Consider the following 20952-nt stretch of genomic DNA (forward strand, 5'->3'; position numbering starts at 1 on the left):
CTACCAAAATGTAAACACCTTCTTTGTATTTAAAGGCAAACCATTATAATCTTACTGCCATTTCTGTGACACCCATAAGCCTAGCTTGCAGGCTGCCAGATCCTTCAGAAGCCTAGCTCCTCACTACCAACACTGTGTGAGTTGCTGGCTACCATGGTCAAGAAATATCCTTTTCAGTAATTAGAAAGAGTCCATAATTTTGAAACCATTTTTTCCCTTGACAACCCACAGGCTAATGGATGTCGTGGTCTCTCAGCTGGGCTCAAGGATCCACTTTCCTCTCTGGTAAGTGTGACAGAAAAAGCATCTGCATGTTGAATTTTATTCAGGCATGGGAGGGCGCAGTAGCTATTCAGGACACCTTCACTACTGAATCAGATATCTCCGGCCCCTGCCTGAGGCAAATGGCAACAAGCCAGAGAAGTTATCCCATTAGAGAGGTCTGGAAAATAGACTGGCACTGGACTGCACTGAAATGGTACATTAAAAATCATCTTCACTCTGACTTGGAAATTTCCACACAAATACACTCTCAAAAATTGAGATTATAGGTCAAATACCCTGCTGCGTTTATACATATGATTACTTATATGAGAACACAATTTCTTCTTGCAGGTAAAGAAGTCATCAGGTTTTTAATTACTTTTTCAAAATTTCAATTTTTTAAAGTAAAAAACAATCTAGACTTTTCCATTGCTGGTTTTATCAGTTTGACTGGATGACAAAAAATGAATGGTGATTTCAAAAAGTACTGAACTGTACTGATAGGACAGTAAAGATTAGTTATTTCCTTCAATACTTAATTGCAAAAAATTTACAAAGCTCCACACATATGGAAACTAGCTCACTTATTTGGTTGAAGCAGATGCTTTTTTAGTATGCGACCTAATTATTTCTTTCAGAGCTCTGCTACTCATCCTTCTCTGGCTGTGTTTTGTGTTTTTTTACTGCTTTCTCTCTGTTTTTTCCTGCTGTGCTATATGAGATACTAAGAAGTAATTGTGACACCCATCTGCCCAGGTGTTGTGGGCCTGCATGTTGTCTTGGGACAGGGACATGTAGCTGAATTTAGAGTGGAAGCTGTTCTAATTTCAGCTGTCTGGCTTGCCTCAACATCTTAGTGTCTTCTTAAAATTGTCTTTAATGAAGGAAGCATCAGACAAGATAATTTTGTAGTTAAGGGACTTTTCTACTGCAGCTAGAAATATGATCTTTGTCTGAATATGATCTTTATATTTTGATTTTTTTTTTTAATCTGAGAAGTTATAGAATCATAGGATAGTTTGGTTTCTAAGGAACCATCAAGGGTTATCCAGTCCAACTCCATTGCCAAGGGCAGGGACACCTTCCACTAGACCAGGTTGCTCAAATCGCCATCCAACCTTGCCTTGAACAATTCCAAGGATGGGGATCCACAGCTCTGGGCAACCTCTTCCAGTGTCTCACCACCCTCACTGTAAAGAACTTCTTCCCAATATCCAGTCAAAGCCTACCCTCTTTCAGTACAAAATCTTTCCCCAGCTCTTCTGATGGCTCCCTTTAGGTACTGGAAGGTGCTTTTAAAGTCTCTGGAGCCTTCTCTTCTCCAGGCTGAAGAATGCCAACTCCCTCAGCCTTTTCTCAATAGGACAGGTTTCTTAAGAACTAATATCAAGATCAGTAGGTGTCTGGTTGATATCAGTCATTTCCCTGGAAAGCATATCCTATTCCTTGCCTTGGCCAAATTAAACACAGTTTTTTAGGAGTAGGTGTCTGGGCAGGCATCTCTGCAGCTGGTGGAAAAGGAGGAGGAGGTCTGGAGCAGCCAGGGCAACAGTTCCCCTATGGTTAAGCATGACCTACAGGGTGTTCCCCATCTCCCTATAGAGGATATGGCTCATTTCCATGAGGAGGGCCAAAGACAGAAGCTATGCTGGTATATGTGGTGTGTCTCTCTCTCCCAGCTGAAGTCCTTCTTTTTGCACCTGCACCAAACTTAGCTAACATTGCTTCTTTGGTTCCTCTGATTTTATAATTTTTTTCCTCATGTTTCTACAATGGGAGGAAAAAAGAGCATCAATTCAAATAATTCTGTTCTCTGTCAGCTCTCATATTACCAGAACCATCACCTTTCCTTTTATGCCCATCGAGATTGCTATTTTTAAATGATGCTGCAGGGAGACACCTTTCTTTCCCTGAAAAGGAAAGATCAGCAGACTTAGCCAGAGACCTGCAATATCCCTTAAACAGTGGACAAGACCTTTCCTCATTGTGGGTGTCAAGCCTTAGGCCTGTTCTGGGTATACTAGGTACAGAGGAAGGGAAGGATATCCTTTCAGCAAACGTGACATGGGAAACCAGCCTCAAATTTCCTATGAATAATTTGTTTAGTCTCACAACAACAGACTGCCAGTTGATCATCTACAGAACCTGACCCTCTGTCCTGTCTCAACATTTACCCTTGTCCCTCTATGGACTTCTGCACCATTACCTGCCATAAAACCTATGAAGAAAGGCAACAAACTTATGGGTGCAAATTTTCCATGTTCTTCCAAAGCGTGCACTTAATTAAGTAACTATCATATAAAATATCACTGAAACAGTTTCAGCATCACCAGATATCTGGGTCCTTACAGGCTGACTTGTATGGTCCTAGCATTCATGCCATAGAATAATGCTGTATCTCCCTATTAAAGAATGGAAACCTAATTACAGAATTTACCCATACACACACTAAAGTAATGTACAAGACTGTAAGAGAATGAGGATACAAACCTGGTCTTCAGAGGCACAGACTGCACCTAATTTTTTCTTCAGTGTAAAGGAGTGTAAAACTGCTAAAACTGCTGCAGAATGGCAGCATTTCTTTTTCTTTTTTTTTTTTTTTTTTTTTTTTTTTTTCCTTTCTGGGAAGAAATTCAAGATTGTGGTTTATTTATCTGAATCATGAGCTCAGCCATGAGAATTCTTCCTCTCCTGCCCACAAAATGCTCCTGTCTGTCCTTTAACCTACCATAGTATTTTACATTCATTTCAGAATTTTAGGCTTTTAAGCTTTGCAATCCATTTTTAGTTGTCTTAAACATTTTCTTATTAATGTTATCTTACAAGAGGTGACTTTAAAATCTGATATTTTAAAACCAAATGAATGAAGTATTTTTGAAGTACTGTTTCAAGCAGCAAAAACCCCAGCTAACAAGATTGTGTGTAGGACTCTTCAAAACAGTGCAGTCATTTATACTGTAATACATTTTTCCAGCCTAGTGTTTAATGAGGAAGGTGATAGAATGTCAAGAAGCCATTTAAATATGATTTTTTTGAGTTCCCATTTAGAGTCTCAACATATTAAGCTCTTCTTTTAGGTTCAGCATGAGTTTCTCCTCTTAAGATCTACATGACTAAACCATCCAATTTTAGGAAGACTAATTAGGCAGTGTCTGTTTCCAAAATGCAGCTTGTCTATTAGGGCACAGCACTTAATGGCACAGCACTTTCATAGTGTTTATAATGAGAAGAAAAATATAATGCTACTGTCAGTGTTCAACAGAAGACTTACAGATTTTCATAGACAGAAAACATATAGACATGGGACATTTTTTGATGAAACATTTTTAAAAACAAACCTGAAAAAATTTTGTTCATACAGAAGACAGCAAAAACGTGCATAAAAGGAAGACACCTTCTTGATAGCTATTCCATCATAATGGTATCTAGAAAATAAAAAATATTAACTGTATGATTTTCAAAAAGTAAGCAAATAATTCATAATCCTCTTTTAAAAAGAAAATGCTCATTCTATTTAACTCCATCTGAATGGAGAGCCTCAGATTTGTACAGGACAGTTAGTGAAGTCAGGAAACAGACTCTTAGCAGACAGAGGTCCCCATATCCCCACAGAAGTTGAAGAACTTAGTGCAAGGTGTTCCTTGGCCATTTACAGTAGCTCAGCGTCTGACGGCCCATAAGTGTCATGGCAAGCTAAAACTCAAGAAAACTGCCAGACCTTCTGTAAGATTTATCTGAACTCAGTGAGAAACAGAGCCACCATCTCTGCTACCAAGGTGCTTCCAGCTGGCTCCTCCCAGGCTGGGTCACCAGGAGCCAGAGGAGCAGTGTTGTGCTCCAGAGTCACCTGCAGCCAGGAGCAGGTAACCTTCTGCTGGTGGGGAGAGCATGGAGGCCACCAAACACCATCCCAAATCCTGTCTGCTGTGAGCAGGAGCCTAGGAGTGTCTGAGGTGAGGCACTCCCAAAATAAAGGATCTCCTAGCTCAAGCTGATAGCAAGTCCAGGCTAGTGGAGACAAGTCAGGGCATGTTGTTCTTAAAGCCCATACTTGATAGCTACACAAAATGCTTGCAAAATTATTCAGTCTCAATGACCTTAAAACATCCCTTTTCCTAGTCTGGATGTTCAGCATGTGAGTATAACTTTGGATATGAAAAAGCATCAAACTCTGTGCTCTAGAAGAGAGGGAAGGGAAAAGAAAGGATGTTTAGGAGGAGGACCTGAAGTTGTCCAATTTAAACGGTTTGAAGCTGTACAGCACTTCCATTGACCATTGACTGGGTCACTCCATGGATGTGTGCAAGGACAAACAGCACAATATGGACATTGATCATTAACCACCAGTCCTGTGCATCCCAGATCCTTTCCTGGCCTAGAGATGCAGTATCTGAAGAGCTCTCAGTAAGGCTGTGATGTCTGGCACATGCTTCATGCCAGCCATGCTGTTAATAGCCAGTACAAATTGGAGGACTAAGATCTTTTAAAAAGCAGTCCAGTCTGGAATTCATGCCTTACCAAAACAGATCGGATGTGGTGGTTTTCATGGAATTAACTCTATTTTAATGTCCTTGGTTACACCATGAATTACTCTGGATCTTGTGTTACACACTTGCAACCAACAATTCAGCTGCCATATTACAGTTCTGGGGCTGAAAAGTCACCCACTTTAAAATTTTATGAGAATAGTTATAAATAACATTTCCAAAGAAAGGACACAAACCTGATACTCCCTGCTGTGGTCCGCCTTCTTGTCACCAGGCCTGGGAAAACTAACTGAATAAGCTGTATAAACAAACAGAAAATTAGAGATACGTAGCAAATTCATTCAAAGATGTAAAAATGTATCTGGTATACTTTTTTGTCTTTAATCACTTTGTTTGCTTTTCATAATTTCCAGGCTAATACCTGTTCTTACGTGCCTCTCAAATGGTAACTGTTGAACTAAACTCAATCAGACATTTGCGTACCCAAAGCTAAATAATTTAAAGGATTACCTCTCTCAGGTAGGAATTTTTTTTATAGTTTGCACTAGAAAACTGTGCTCACACCAAGAGACCCCTTGCAGCCAGGGCAGGATCAATCAGCTGAGGGAACTTGAAGGTGCCCTGATGGTTCCATACTCTGCCAGACCTTCAAGCCTTATTAATTTAAGAAGGACTTAACACAAGGGGCTTCACCTACCCACTTACTCTTGGAAGGTGTACTGACAGGATAGGGCCAGATTTACTTGTCTTATAAGGACCTGAATCATCAAGCTGCAAGGCAACCTTTTGACCACTGTGCTGGTGTGAACTGAGGTTGTGCAGCATCTGTCAAGGTCGGGCTCTACAGAGTAATTAGATACTGTCAGGGTTTTATAATCCACTTCACTATGATGATTCTGCATGAGCTGTCCTGAGACTAACAGAGACTAACTCAAGACACCTGGGTCCAGGACTAACCCAGGACACTCTAATATTCCCAATACAGCAGGAACAGAGGATTTACTCCCTGTTAGCAAGGAGTGAGGAGAGTCTCCACTGAGACTTGCTGAGCAGCACAAAGATGGACTCTGCACAATGTGTTGCTGGTCCAAAGGCCTGGTAAAGGACTCACCAACACACACCTCTAGTTTTTATGATGGACCTGTTCATTGCATGTTTCTGCATGCACCTACCCAAGCTGCTCCCTTTCTCAAATTGATAGCTTAGCATAATCCCATTTTTCTAAAAGGACAGCCTATGAAACTGGGGCTTTTTGTGGCACAAAACATATCCTTCCTCCCGCTGCCATTCCTTACAGAAACAGTAATGTATTTTTGGGCAGAGGGATAGGGCAGATGAAATTAATAGTGTCTTCAACCACCATAGTTTGATCCATATGGGGCTGTGAAAGCCCTTGCAGTCCACACGCATGGAGCACAGTCAGGTTACTACAGCTTGGTAAATTATTAATAGCTCAGCCCATTATAGGCTGTGGTGTTTACACATGCACTCAGGTTAAACCAGGATTGCTGCAGTTCCTGCTCTGCTCAGTTTCTTGCTACAAGGTCCATTCTCCTGCTGCAGAAGGCCAGACAATTTCAAGCCACTGGGGAGCTGCACCCCAGCTTGCTGCTTTGGGATGTGTCAACTTGCACTGCAATGCACTGGGTTGATTGAGGCTGCGAGCAAATAGTTACAAGCAGCAGCCCACAGCAGCTCTGGCACGTCAGCTCTTCCATGTGAGCAGACTCAAGCTTCATCTGTGCCTGTCCCAGCTTAAAAGTCAAACACATTAAGGTAAACCACATGAAGGCTTAGCTTACAGGTGGTAACTCAGCCGTGCTGGAGCACTGGAAGGGTACAAGCAGGATAGGATTAATCTCATCTACATGGCTACAAGGCAGAGAAGTCTAAGATAGTCGCTGCAGACTATGTAGTCAATGGGGAAAAAACAAATGGCAGTTCTGAGGCCCCTTTCATCTGAGCTGTCTGGGTTGACTCATATAGTATGAGGAAACATATATAGCTACTTATTTCTCTCCAGTGGCTACCTAGAGATTTTTAAGGTGACAAGCTTCATGACCAATGCCTATGCTGAGCCAGGCAAATTCTACCCAGTCTTAGCTGATGGGTGATGATCCATTAAGCTGTGGTAATAAATTACACCGGAGCACTCACTCAAATATTAATTTTCAGCAAAAGTGATTTAACTTATGCAGTAAAAAAATTAGATTCAACTGAATTGAGATAAATTATTCATAGAACGGGGCTAGCCATACAAATAAAATTGACTTCAGATACAACTTGTACTTAAATTATTTTGGGTTTGTGCTAAAACAGTGCTTACTAGCTCTTACTATTAAGAGTAGTAAGAGCTACTAAGAGTAGCTACTTAGTAGCTCTTACTTTGGGAATTAATAGAAAGTTAGCCATAAAAAATAAGAAGTTCTGAATTCTGAATAAGAAGTCTTGAACAATAAATAATCACAGTATATTCCTTAATTTGTTAAAAAAGTTTGAATAGCTATGGGTGTTATTGCAGTTTGGATTTCTAAGTGTCAGTTGTTCCATGGGTTGTATCAACCTCTATGTAATAGAAGAATGGAACTGTTAGAAGGAGATTCAGTTCTACATCTCCAATTGTTTTGCTTGACTGATTACGTAGCAACTTTTTAGGGTATGTTTGAAGCAAAATCTCTTCAAGTATACAGAAAAGGGAAAGCATAAACTTATGTAACAACCAAAGGTGTCTTTTAAAGACAGAAGAATCATCTCCTTGGAATAAGTTGTGTAACTTTCTGCTGTTAAAAAAAAAGAAAACTGTAAAACTTTCTAAAATATATTGGCAAAAGAAATCTTTGCTAGTGTATTATGCACCAGTTCCCTGAAGAAAATAAACTCCATACCAAACAATACTCTTTCCTCTGGTACAAATGCATCTACATGAAGGCTTAGCAAAAATACAATAGAAAATGCACACATAATCCATTACATATGCATTCTTCTCTGATATGTCTTTTGATATGCAGTGTGTATATTTGATGATCAGGCTATCTCTTTAGGCCTCCCTACTTCTTATCTTGTATCAACTTCTCTTGTATCTTGTATGCACTCTGTACCTTTCCAAAGGTGGATGGATGTACTTGAATCTTGAAATTGGCATTGCAGGTTTCAATATACAGCTCATATAGTAGCCGGCAGGGTACAGTGCATCCTCCACACAAATAGAAATTATCAGCTAGCCTTTAAAACAAAAATCAGCAATTCGTTTATGTCAGAGTTAGAATAAAGAACTGTTAGATTTTTATAGTTTATCAGATTTACAGTGAACCCTGCAATAGTCATTCTGATTTTATAGAAGCACAGAATCAAAAAGAGCTACTTCCTTTGTGTTAATCTGTATCCTGGGAAACAATATACTTTTTCATATAAATATATATATATACTCTCTGTTTATTTTTAATTTTTAGAGCCCTATATTCCTTGCTTTCAACATGTAAGAGACGTCATGTGAGATTCTGCTAAGAAATTAACTAGTTCTCAGAATTTTTAAATTAAAACAATACAACTTAGTAATACTAATATAACATTAACACCAATACAGATAGTATTTGAATTTCTCATATGTAAAATGTTGTTATATCAAAGGATCTAACTCAGTGCACAAACTATAAAGGACCACATTTTGTTTTCATATAACCTCACCGATTTTAGGATAAGTTTAATAGGAGAACAGAGTTTTAATTTACAGTTACTGTATAACAGAACTGTCAGGACTGAAACAGGTTTAAGTGTTTAAATATCCATCCTCTTGCCAAATCCCTATTCATCCTACTAATCAGAATGTCATAGCCAAGTAAATGCAACTACTTGTGTGAATAAGGTGAGGAAAATGTAAACTTGGTTACTTATTAGCCTAAGATATTACCTTCACCAGGAGAAAAGTTATCTTTAATTACAAAATAATGCCAATGGTTTTGATGTCAGGATAATAGGCTACAGTACATATATGGGAGCAAAGCTGAATCAAAGGAGCAGAGGGATTAATTTTCAAAGCATGACACACTTCTCATATCATGGTGCTTTCTTGCTCTGACTGTTTCTGTTCTACCAAATTATTTATGCATATTTAATTATCAGCTGAATGCCAGTGCAGCACAGTGCTGGTTACTCACTGTGTCTTTACTGACAGTCAGGTTGGTTGGGAAAGCAGACTTTTCAATTCAATTGAAAAGTGTGTGAAAAGTCAGCTGGATTTTAAATCAGCATCCTCTGCTTTAGTACCCCGACTTCAGGCAACCCAGTTGTTTATCTTAGTTGCTTTGTCAGTAGACAGTGGATAAGATGTACAGCAAATCAGCTTTCTAGAACAGACTGAGTAAGAATATGGTCTCTGTGTAGTTGATGATGTTTACCTCACCTGTTATTTGTGCCTTCTCCCCTCTTTCCATTGAAGAATGCTATCTGCTGCCCCCCAAATGCATCACCTATACCTCGTTGAAGACCATCTCCTCACCCAACAACCCAAGATGCTCTGCTGGGCTCCCTGCCAGCTCCTCACCACCTCCAGCCCCACCATCCAACAGCAAAAGCTTCATGGCTAGACCTGAGCATAACCTGCACCCAAAGATAGGGGATCTGCTGCTCTAACGGGTATTTCCCATCATCAGGCTAAAAGGTAAATGAAATTCATTCTACATAAGAGTCCTGATGAGCTCTGCCTCCCAGCAGGCAGAAGTGCTTTTTCTTCTAGAGCATCTCAAAACTCTTCACAATTGAGCAGTCTCAGAGGAGATTAATCTTAAGTTCAAATTCATCCTTAATATAACATCACAAGAGTCATTGGAAGTGCATCAGAAATTAATTCACGCTCCAGTAGCTGGTTTCTGCCAATAGCTTTCCCTCAGCATTTAACTACTTAGCGACAAAGTATTTGGGAATTCCATTTCGTGAATTTTTTGTCTATTAAGCTGCCAGTCTTTTTCAAATAGTAAGTCAAACACCTTCTTAGTGCTGACACATAATACAAAAATATTTCTATCAGGAAAGCAATCTATGCAGAAAAGAGCACAGCACTCCTCTTCTTGCTTACTAGCCCCAAGGTTTTCAAAACCTGAGTTTTTATGGCATGCATCAAAACAAAACTGTGAAAAAAGACAAAAAAATCTAAAGGAAAGTGTGGTAAGGGAAAAAGGTAGAGGTTAAAGAAAAAGCACAGAGGGAAAGACCTCCTCTATTTATCTACTGTGTATCCACACACTGTGTAGGGTTTTTTATCCTATTGATTTTAGGACCTCACATTTAGGGTTTGCCACCTATTCTGTGTGAACCCTTAGCAGCCAGGCCATTATACAGGCTGGCAAATCTGCTGTTAAACCATTTCTGGACCAAAATCTGGTTTGCTACTGGAAATGCGCCAACTGTAAAATGAAGCTGAACATTCAAAATTTTTCAAAACATGAAAAGAAGGTTGTCATGATGAAAAGAATCATTAGTTCATCCTTTCAAGGATTGCTTCTGATTCCGTTTTATGCTGTGTCTAAGACTGTTGGATGAATGACCTGGTATGAATCTCTTCCTTTAATCCTTTCAGAACGGGAGCAGTGGTATCTATATCACAGTGAAAAAACCGACTAACTCCCACTGCTCATGTATGGGGGGAGTAAAATTATTTAAGATCACTTGCTGATGAGTTAGAAGTTTGTATGTGTTGTTACTGTTTCACAAAAGCTTCAACATTATTTAGGAGCAGGACTCATTTGTGGAGAGAACCCTGGTTTCTCTTTGGCTGTCACATGGTAGATCATGCTCTTCTCAAAACCCAAGAAAACAATGGTGACAGCTTTCCTCCACTACACAAAGTGTCTCATTAAGGAGTTCGACCTTCAGCTCAAGAAAAAATAACCTTGGAAAATCTCAAACATCCAGCATCACCCTGTGTGCCTGTGTGCCACCTCCTCGCAGCCACCTGTGTGCTGCAAGAGCCCACCAGGCAGGGAGATCCTCAGGAGCTGCCCCGCAGCATCACATCCAGTGCATGGCTGCCAGGGGCCAGATCCCAGCCTGTGGGTAGGCTGAGACAAAATCCCATTCCCCCGTGTCAAACCACCTCCATATCACTAGGGCTTGTGGCAGAAGATGGTCTTTCAGGGGAATTTCCCTGCTTGCTTGGTATCGTTTATACATCACCACGATGATGGGGCCTTTGCAGCAAACCGCGCTCTTGCCCTACGAAACCGCGAGAAAAGTTAAAAGCAGGGCTCCTGCACTCCCTGTGGCAAGGCACATCCTGCGAGCCCCACGGGGAAGCAGAGACAGCCGCGCCACCTGCCCGCTCCGTCCCGGGCAGCGGGCAAGGGGACAACACCCACCACTGGAGGACGGGGAGGTAGGTGAGGGAGGTGGGGCCGAAATAAGTCATGTCGGCCGGCTCCGGGTCGGGCTGCGGCGCCGCGTCGTCCATTGGGACGGGGATGGTGGGGCCGGGGCCGGTGGCTGCCGGGGCGGTCGGGTAACGGACGGCGGGTAACGCCCGCCCCGCGAGCGCTCCGCGCGGACCCGCGCCCGCCCCGCGCCCGCCCCGCGAGCGCTCCGCGCGGACCCGCGCCCGCCCCGCGCGGCCCCGCGCCGCCCCGCGCCGCCCCGCGCCCGCCCCGCGCCGCCCCGCGCCGCCCCGCGCCGCCCCGCACGGTCCCGCGCCCGCCCCGCGCCCGCCCCGCGCCGCCCCGCACGGTCCCGCGCCCGCCCCGCGCCGCCCCGCGCCCGCCCCGCGCCCGCCCCGCACGGTCCCGCGCCGCCCCGCGCCCGCCCCGCGCCCGCCCCGCGCCGCCCCGCGGCGCTTCCCGCAGCGGCGTCCGCGCCCTGCGGAGAATTCGGGCGAGCCGCGGCATTCCTGGCACCCACCCACTGCTCTGCCGCCTGATGGGCCTGTTTTTTTGTAGGAACTGCAGGAGAGAAAAGGAATTCTTGTCCAAATCGGAAAGCGGTGTAAATGGCCGATCGTGCAGCGGTACTGCTGAATATCACGTAGTAGCAGGAGAAGAGGGAATAGTTTCAGACTAAGTGTACGTTTAGATTATGTGTTAGGAAAAAAATCTTTACTATGAGTGTGCATGGCACTGGCCCAGGCTGCCCAGAGAAGCTGTGGACTCTCTGTTCCTGGAAGTGTTCAAAGCCAGGTTGGATGGGGCCTTGAGCAGCCTTGGTCTGGTGGAAGGTGTCCCACCCGTGGCAGGGGAGTTTGGGACTCTTTATGGCCCCTTACCACCAGGCCATTCTATGATTCTGTGATCACAAGTGCCATCTAGAAGGTTTTGCACATCTTTAAAGCCTTCCTTTCAGAGTTTTCAACAGGGATGCTGCAAACTCCCATAACTGTTTAATTTCTCTTTGATACAGATAGATGAAAGGTCTGTCTGCTCTGCTGAAACCCTGTAAGCACTTTTCCATCACAAGCATCCATTATGCAAAATGAGCTTTGCTGCCATGTGACTGACAAACATAAATTATGTATGGCTGGAGCATCTAAAAGCTTACTAGTCCATGGCTTTGGGTTACATCAGAGCTCAGCTTCTCAGAAACTCCCACGGCTCCCTCCTGTTAATTAGCTTCCTGAAATCCCCATGTGTGACACAGACTGGCTTGCTTCTTTCGTTATGACAATATGACCAAAGCCAACACATTGGTAGACAGCAGTATTAAAGGGGGGGCAGGGAGCACGATGGCAGGAAAGGGAATTTAAGGTGGCAGGTTACTTTGGCAAGGTACCTTGATGTACCTTGTTTTGAAGGAGCAGTGCACGCAGATGTCATGTATGGTACAGGTTGCTTTAAGTCTGTGAAGCCTTATGCTGTGTGGAGAAGCCCATGGGAAGATCATGTTCACTCAAGGGCCCCTGAACCAAAGCCTTGAAAATGCTGTCTGCCAAAAACACAGGTTGGTGTTAGTACATGCATTGTAACCAGTACAGTCTGCCATCAATAACTGTGCTTAATGGCCAATTGTGGAAGCTTCCCTTAGTAGCTGCAGTTTTTGGTATTGATTTTGTATGTCTACAGTCTGCTGACCTCCAATGTGGGACATTGAACTTAGACAGCAAATACTCCTGCAAATGCTGTAGAGCAAATCCTTTCTCAGGTTGAAGTAGGTGTTGTAAGAACTAACAACAGTGAGGCAGCAGCAGCTGTAAGGCTTGTGTGGTGTTGCCATGTAAGTACTCCCAGAGCTTCTGCAGCAGGTCTGGCAGTAGATGCTGCCCGGGACACTCCCTGCCAGTTGAGGTGTGCCTTCCATTCTGCACTCAGAGCAGTGCCCTCCACTCCATGCACTTCAGGAAGAGGAAACCTCATCTCCAGTTTCCAACAACTGGCTTGCTTATGTGTTTGCATGTGCTTCTGAGCCCTGGTCTTAGTTCTCAAGGTTCATGACCAACAACTGACTTTTTGGGACTGTCTGAAACTCTACACAGGGAAGTTCCCTATGCCCAAAAACATCTCAGCAGGAAAAATCCCAAAAAGCATTTACAATTTAGCTAAAACTGAAGAATGATAAATAGAATATTACTGTGGTAATAGACAGAAGTAAGGGAAATGACACAGATCAGAAAGTCCCTGGCTAATACCTCATACTCAGAAAGGTTTTGATGAAAAGAAGCAAATGCTGCACAAAAAATACTGTCCAGTTACTGTCTATAGCTTGAGAGATACCAATTAGGTCACAGCATTTTTCCTGCCTAGTTTGCAGATAATGAGATAGACAGGTCTGTGCGCTGTTCAGGTCTTGATTGATTAAGGCTTTCCCATTTTTTTCCAAAAATGACTCTTTACCTCTCAGAGAATTCTAGCATGTGCTGTTTGTTTGTTTGGTTTGGTTTGGTTTGGTTTGGTTTGAGTTTTTTTGACAAGAGGAGGAGTGAGTGGGAGAGAAGGGAGATTCTGTCTTTAAATGTCAGGCTGTTCACAGAATTTGGTTGAAAACCTGAAATCAGTTTCTTCAGTTTAAACTAGTCAAATAGGACTGGTGGATATAGATTAGGTCAAGCTGTAATAAGTCTTTATTCTTGCATAAGCTGAAAGATGCAAAGCTCTTTATTGCTGTCATGGACATACTCCTTGCATAAAATTACAGAGTATATAATGAACATGTACTTTGACTGAAAAAAGATTTGGTATAAAATTAGGAATATGGTTGAACAGATTAAAAGGTGTACAAAAAAGCTTCCTTCCTCTGACTTTCACCCATAACTAGGACAAATTTAAACCAAACTTTGAGGTAATCTCCAAAAAGTTGTAAGGAGTGTCTTTAGCACAAAATTGCCTGTTCAGATTACTGTCTGCCCTCAGCTCCCCCATCCCATATTCAAGAGAAGATTTGGATACCTTGGGAGATTTGTAAGGTAAACAGATTATGTAAGAGCTCTTGCTGGTGACAGCTGTCTTGTAAAGGCAAGTGCTAACATCTCTCAGATATTTACAGTTTTAAAAATAAGTACTTTATTAAGATTTTTTTAATACTTAGGCAAAAGTATGTATGAAATAATAATTAAAGCAAATTAATCTACTATAGCTTCCACCACTACCAGCAGCAATGAACATATGTGACTATAGGAAATTGTGTTTTCCCTAGAGCTGCAGAGGCCTGAAGGGTATTTATTGCATTCATTCTCATGTAGGAAGGAATGGGTAAAAGAGCTTGAAAAGGAAAATCAAATATACAAATTCTTCCCTCACACCCACCAAATCAAAGTTCTGGAGCAACATATCATTATCTTTTCCATATGGAAAGTTAAAAGAATTGGGTCACAGTGTAAAAGTCCCGTTGGACAAAGGTAAATATCCCAGTTTGAGAAATGTGTCAGTACATTTTATTAGTTTGGCGTTTGTTTGTTTGTTTGTTTGTTTGTTTGTTTGTTTGTTTGTTGTTTTTCTACCTTTACTAATTGGCCTACAAGGGACAAAATTACATCTGTGCAAAGGTTTACTCATTTTCCCTTACTTTGAGATCTGAATAATGCCAATGATCAGGCATTACCTAAATCTGATCAGTTTACTATGAGCAGAGATCTTCGGTCATAGTTACCTTTCAAACTTCAGTTTGAAATAGATCACTTGAAAGAATCAAACAAATGCAATACTTTAACAATAAAGAATGCTATGTACTTCACAAACCATGCATTTGGACCTGAATGCACATGAGGAAGAGGAAGGCTCCTCTCCCAAGTGCCTATAGCATGTGAATTCTTGTATGTATGAAAATCCAATTCAGCAAAGAATGTCAGCATGTTTGTAAGACTGCTTCATTTCAGCAAAGCATTTAAGAATGTGCTTAAATTTAAATACGCACTTAGCTGAATCGTTCCACTGAGTGGGGATTGATGGCTGAATTGAGGCATTAAACATTAATGAGGGAGTTGGGAGTACAAAATAATATGTAAATTGGGATATGTCCTGTCATGACTAGAATAAACTGATTCAAACAATACAATCATTGCATGACTAAGATCTCTTGAAAGATGTGAAACCATTAGAAATACTTAAGACCTAGTGACTTGAGATGGGACACAATCACTGACAATCACTCAGGCCTTCACTCATCTCAGATCACCTGGTTTTGGAGTGTCTGGTGGAGAGGCTGGGTGAAAATCTCTTCAACACGGTAACCGAAACACTTAACTGACTGTTGCCACATCATTCATTCCAGATGCTGCCCAGGGCAGTGTCATCTACTGATCTTTTGACTAAGATTAACAATGACTTTGACTGCTTTTGGTCCAGCCGCAACTGGGAGCAGGGACTGTCTGAGCAGCTCTGTCCCTCCTGTCTGGAGAGCCTCTGGTGAGAACGCATCCCATGGGGCACTGCCGGTCCCCCTCGTGCTCCTGTACAGGGCAGTGCCTCTAGGGAGCTAAGAGGAACTAAGAACTGTGGTTTCCACTGTGTGCTGACACCTGCTCTTTGTATTTCTTGCTCTTTAGTCCAGTTTAGGGCAGCCAAACAGTTTATACAGTGACTCATGAAGATGGAGATATAGATAAAAACCTATCTGACCAGAAGAGGCTGAGGTAATGCTTGCAGGAGAAAGCAACTGCTTCATTTCTGCTTGGCAGAAGATGTGGCGCTTGCTCCTCCAAGTAGAAATAGCATTTTATGATGCTTCCCTGATACATTCTTTTTGTGGTTTTGTTTTGTTTTCTACGTCTTGGGTGCATACTGGAGTTAACTTTCTGTTTAATATGACAATTTATTAAAACAGCTGTGCTATAAACGCTGAAATAGTGATGCTAGGTTTGCATGTTAGAGTAATTTGAACAGAAAAAAAAATTCCCTACAATAAAAGCAGTCATGAGTCATGCAGAAAAGCCCCATCTCAGAGGCTAGAAACAGCAGCTCTTACATTAGCTCCTGTGCCTGGTTTGCAGATGACATGCAAAAACCCTTGATTGTATTTGTGGGTCAGGAATGTTTGCACAATTAATCAATTAGTTCGGAAATAAGGAATGGCATTAAGGGCAGCTTTCAAATGTATTCACAGTAAAGTCCAACTACAAAAGTTTTGAAAACAGAGAAAAACATCACCCTCCTCCAAAAAAATAAATGCAGACTTTACTGTGAAAAGAGATGCTTTCTTTTTTCTTCTTAATTAAAACAAAGGGTGACAATGTTTCACTTAAATAGCTACATTAACCAATAATTTTCTTGAAAGAACTTGTTGAAAGATTCAACATAGTGTTTGACATAATTAAATGACAATGCAGTTAACAGTTAACTCCTTTGAAACTGAATTTTATTGCAACAAATACAAATCCTGCCTCAGTAATTTTTGAAGGTTAAGCATATGTTACATGAGTGATGTAGTTTTATTTTCTCACCTTTTGAATATCTTAGGCCAAATGGTACATCAGAGAAACATTATATGCATGTAGTGTCAGGGGTGATATGACTAAAACTGCATGCAGTTCTGTATTCCTATTATTCTTTTACAAATATTGTTTTATCCTTCAGTCTAGAAAGCATTGTAGGAGATAGTGTGATTTATGCCTTGATTATAGTTACATAACTGACATTTTCATATAATATTTTATCTCAGATTACCAATAAATTTAAGAGAGAGAAAAAACACCCTAACAGACTTAATAAGCATAACCACTGTATGAACAATGAAACCTGAAGTACCATGACCCATCTGAACTGTTCAGATCCACCAGGACCCCTCTTTGATCAGAGAGGTGAATTAGACAACCTCCAGACATCCCTGACCACCTCATATATTCCATGATTGCTGCATGGTCTTTTTCTTAATTGCATCTGAAGCATTTATTACTTGTCTATGATTGGCTTTTGTTCAAGTAAGTAGAGTGTTCATTAATGTTGCTGGCAGTAGTGTGGCTCTAGCTGCAGCAGTGTACAGATACAGCCAAGGCAAATTTTATAAAGAAAAATCTTTTACTTGGGCCACTTCATACAGCTAGACTAGATACACCTACTGTATGCCTATACAGATTGTGTTGGATCTGAAGCTAGCAGCAAACATATGGCTGATAAAGGTTGGGAGCAATTGCTCTGGTAGAATGAGAGTATTTCGTTTTCCCAATTTAGTGAATTTGATTAGACTGATATGGTTTAGGACGACAAGATGTCTGCTATACGAATTGATACTCTCTATTTTAATTGGAATAAATTACCAAATCAACCTTTGTGAAAATTTGGATTTGAAATTCCCCTTTGAGGAGCTTGTGAGCTGTGGCCCCATAGCTTTGCACTGACACAAAGGAGCTCTGGGATGATTGGATTGTGACCAGCCACGGAGAGCCTTTGGTCTGATCAAGATCCTTCATTTATGGTCCTAATTTGTGATCCTGATCTTGAACTACTCCACCATTTCTGACCCTTACAAATACTTTCCTTCCTGCTAAGTGCTCCTCAGATAGCTTACATAAAACATTTCTACTTCTGCAAGCTTCTTATTTTGACTGTGTGCTATTTGTAACACGGCCCTCTAGTTGGTACTGTTGGAGTTTTGCATGAGCAAGGACTAGAGCAGACTGAGCACATATCCTAAATATCCATTTGCATTCAAAAGGGAACTTCCATTTAACAGTGGTTGTAATCCTTTTATGTTTGTTTTCTATGAATATGCGATCATGTGAGCTTTACTAGCAGAATACTTCTCTGTGAGAATGCCCATGTGACTTACTTATGGGAGGCAAACATTTCATTCAAATGTTGCCTTTCCAAAAGGAGGTTCGGAGTTTTCTATTGACTTTGTTTTGATTACTTATTCAAACTAAATGTTAAGATCCTTGAGGATAAATCAAAGCAAACCTAGGCAATATTATAATTGGTGGGACAATATGCACTCATGCTCAACTTATTAATTTTTAAAAATGGTATCAATATAGGCCAAAAGATATGTGGGGTTTAAATTCACTTTTCTTGATTCATTTTAGAGGATACATTCCCAACTGAAAATTTCAATATGGATTACAATATTCATAAATTGTATGATCTACAGACCTACTATTACTCACTGAGTATTTAATTCACAATTTTATAACAAGCACATTTCAGACTTGAACTTCAGATCTACAATTGATTCAATGTAAACTTTGCCAAAGCAAATCCTCTGGTAAGATCAAAATGTGTGAGTTAGGGATGCAGGATGTGGTTGCTTAGTTACTAAGCAGAAGTCTACCTGAAAAGCAGAGAGAGTATGGAGAACACTTCCGAGCATGGAGAAGGGTTTTGCCCTTTGCTTTTGACTGACGTGTCTGCTGAATGTTAAATGTGGAACCAATTTTAATAAACAGTGGCTCCAGTCGGGCAACCTCATTGCTACTGCAGCCAGTGGTAGTGTAACCATCAGGAAAGACAGAATCACTGGGGAAAATTTAAACGAAATTTAGTTTTAAGATGCATTTAAGAGGCATTTTAAAGACTGTACTTTGGATATTTTTCTTTCATATGCCATCTTCATTGCCCTCAGAAATCACAGAGATTTCTTATCTGTTTTAATATTTTCAATATATCCTTGGATGACTTTAATAAAATTTTTATAACTATTTAAAATTAAAATCCTAAAAAGATCATTAACCTATAATATTTAAAATTAATTTTCACTTGAATCTGATTCTTGAAATAAATATTATTTAACAAGATTCTGTGATGTTTCTGCAATTTGCCATTTTTTTTTTCAAATATTTATAATATATTTTCACCATTGTCTTGAGAATTGTCAAGAAGATAGTGAATTATTCTGCTTCCCACTGTGCAACAATAAGTTTTGCACAGTTTGAAGCCTTAATGGCCACAGAGAAAAATATTTTTAAATCAAACCTGTAATGGTTTTCATAATTGAAAGAGATGCTGACATAGTTAGGAATGCACAAAGATTTTTTTTTTTAAGAAGATATACAATTTTGACTTTGAGTGAATCTTGGAAAACAACATGATTTAATTTGCCATCACAGTCAAGTGATCTATATGAATGATATCAGACAATCTTATGACATACTTTTTTATGCTTCTGCAGCTGTCATCTTGTCTTTTTCCAATTTTCTTAGCTACAAAACAGATGTCAAACATTTTGTTTGTAGAATTATTTTATCACTCACACCATTTATAAGCATTAGTGTACCTAAGGATGCAATTAATTAAGAAATCTCTTAATAAATTGCAAAAATACAGTAAGTATTGTACAACGCTATGCACAATAATTTCTTTACAAATTCTAGAAAGTGCAGAACATTTTTCTAGATCTTGCAGCTTAATGGCAGGTTAGTGTCACAGTTGTGGCTACAGTCTGTGTAGAATTGTAGCGTGACCAAGAAGAAAAACATAAATAATATGTAAACCTACCTTACTGTGGCATTACTTGCCTATGCAATTCCCATTTTTGATACCCTAAACTCAAATGCTGTTTTCCATACAGTTACTCTTTATCCATGTGGAAATACATGGGAAGGAGCTCCAGCCATGCCTGGCACTCTGCTGGCACAAGATGCTGGATGCATCTAAACCCCTTGTTTTCTTCCCCACCGAGTGGGGAGGCACAGAGGGCCAGGAGCCAGGACCATGGCACTCCAGCAGCTGAACAACTAAGGGACCACAAAGCACCTTGCAGATGAGCCCCTGCTTCTCCAGTGGGGTCAATATTCACAAGTCTTTCTTCTCCGATCTTTGGCTCACTCTCATGGGTTCTTTCATTTCAGTTTTAATTGGAGGCCTTGGTAAAGGGGCATATTCAGCCCATTTTTTCTGAAGAAATCTTCAGACCTTCAGGATCTCTGAAACCCTCAACCACATCTTGCTGTCCAAATTACTTTTCCTCCCTCTCTCCCCTATTTCATCTTGTGTCTTCCTTCAGCTGCCCTCCTTCATTAACAGTTCCTGGTTAATTAAGCAGGTTAATACAAGAAAATCATATCAAGATGTAACCTCCTTTCACACAGGCTGCTGAAGCCTGGCTGGGAATTAACAAGAACTTCCAGTAAGGGTTCTCCTGAGCAAATCCTATTAACAGCAGGCTACCATGGTCAGTCAAAACATTAAAACATTGCATTTAAACATACAAAGTTTTATAGTGTTATTCCTTGTACATCACCTCTTAAGCAGGTTAAAAGAGTACAGGTGATGGCCGGAGAAATGTCACATTTTAAGAAAGCAGCATCTATAGTTCTTACTTCAGGTGAGTAATTTAGCATAGTTTTAGAACTATATAAAAAAAAAAGTTGTTTCTTTTAAATGGTGTAATTAATTATTATTGAAATGCTAACTTTCTTTGGGCCTAATTCTACTTTAAAAATGAGCTTTAATCAAGAGTTAGAGTATTTAATGTTACTCTGTGCAGGTTTGATTGATTCAGTTTTCTTCTTGCTCCTGCAAAAATGAACGCAAGAAGACATGACTCTTAAATTAAAGAGTGGATTATGACCTTCAGGGAGAAGTCAAAGGATTTAGGAAGAATCTCAAATAAGGGATGGATGAACATATTAATGACAGTTAGCATTCACTTTCTGTTAGGTTGAAATAAATTAAGACAATTTGAGCACGTATATGACAAAGCTTTTCCAGTTTCCTGAAACCAAAATTGTTAACTATTAACACATGCTAAAAACCCTTAACCCTTTGATAAAATGTTGGGAAGGAAGATGTGCATGTTATACCTAAAGTAATTTTTCATTATTAGTAATATTATTAAATGTGGTATTTTGTCCTGTTTGTTTTTG

The 20952-nt window shown here is 40.6% G+C and overlaps 1 protein-coding gene across 1 annotated transcript in view; it reads right to left on the reverse strand.

The window, feature by feature from the left end:
* Positions 1-11193, reverse strand: part of RFX8 (regulatory factor X8) — a 28099-nt gene extending 16906 nt beyond the window's left edge. The window contains exons 1-5 of the mRNA XM_077790889.1: positions 10963-11193; positions 9307-9401; positions 7850-7973; positions 4988-5049; positions 3603-3689 (exon numbers count right to left, since the gene is read on the reverse strand). Coding sequence (XP_077647015.1) covers positions 3603-3689; positions 4988-5049; positions 7850-7973; positions 9307-9401; positions 10963-11193 — 599 coding nt within the window. The remainder of the gene's footprint in view (positions 1-3602; positions 3690-4987; positions 5050-7849; positions 7974-9306; positions 9402-10962) is intronic.
* Positions 11194-20952: the final 9759 nt, after the last annotated feature.

The sequence above is a fragment of the Lonchura striata genome, chromosome 2 (assembly GCF_046129695.1).
Source record: "Lonchura striata isolate bLonStr1 chromosome 2, bLonStr1.mat, whole genome shotgun sequence".
Lineage (NCBI taxonomy): Eukaryota > Metazoa > Chordata > Aves > Passeriformes > Estrildidae > Lonchura > Lonchura striata.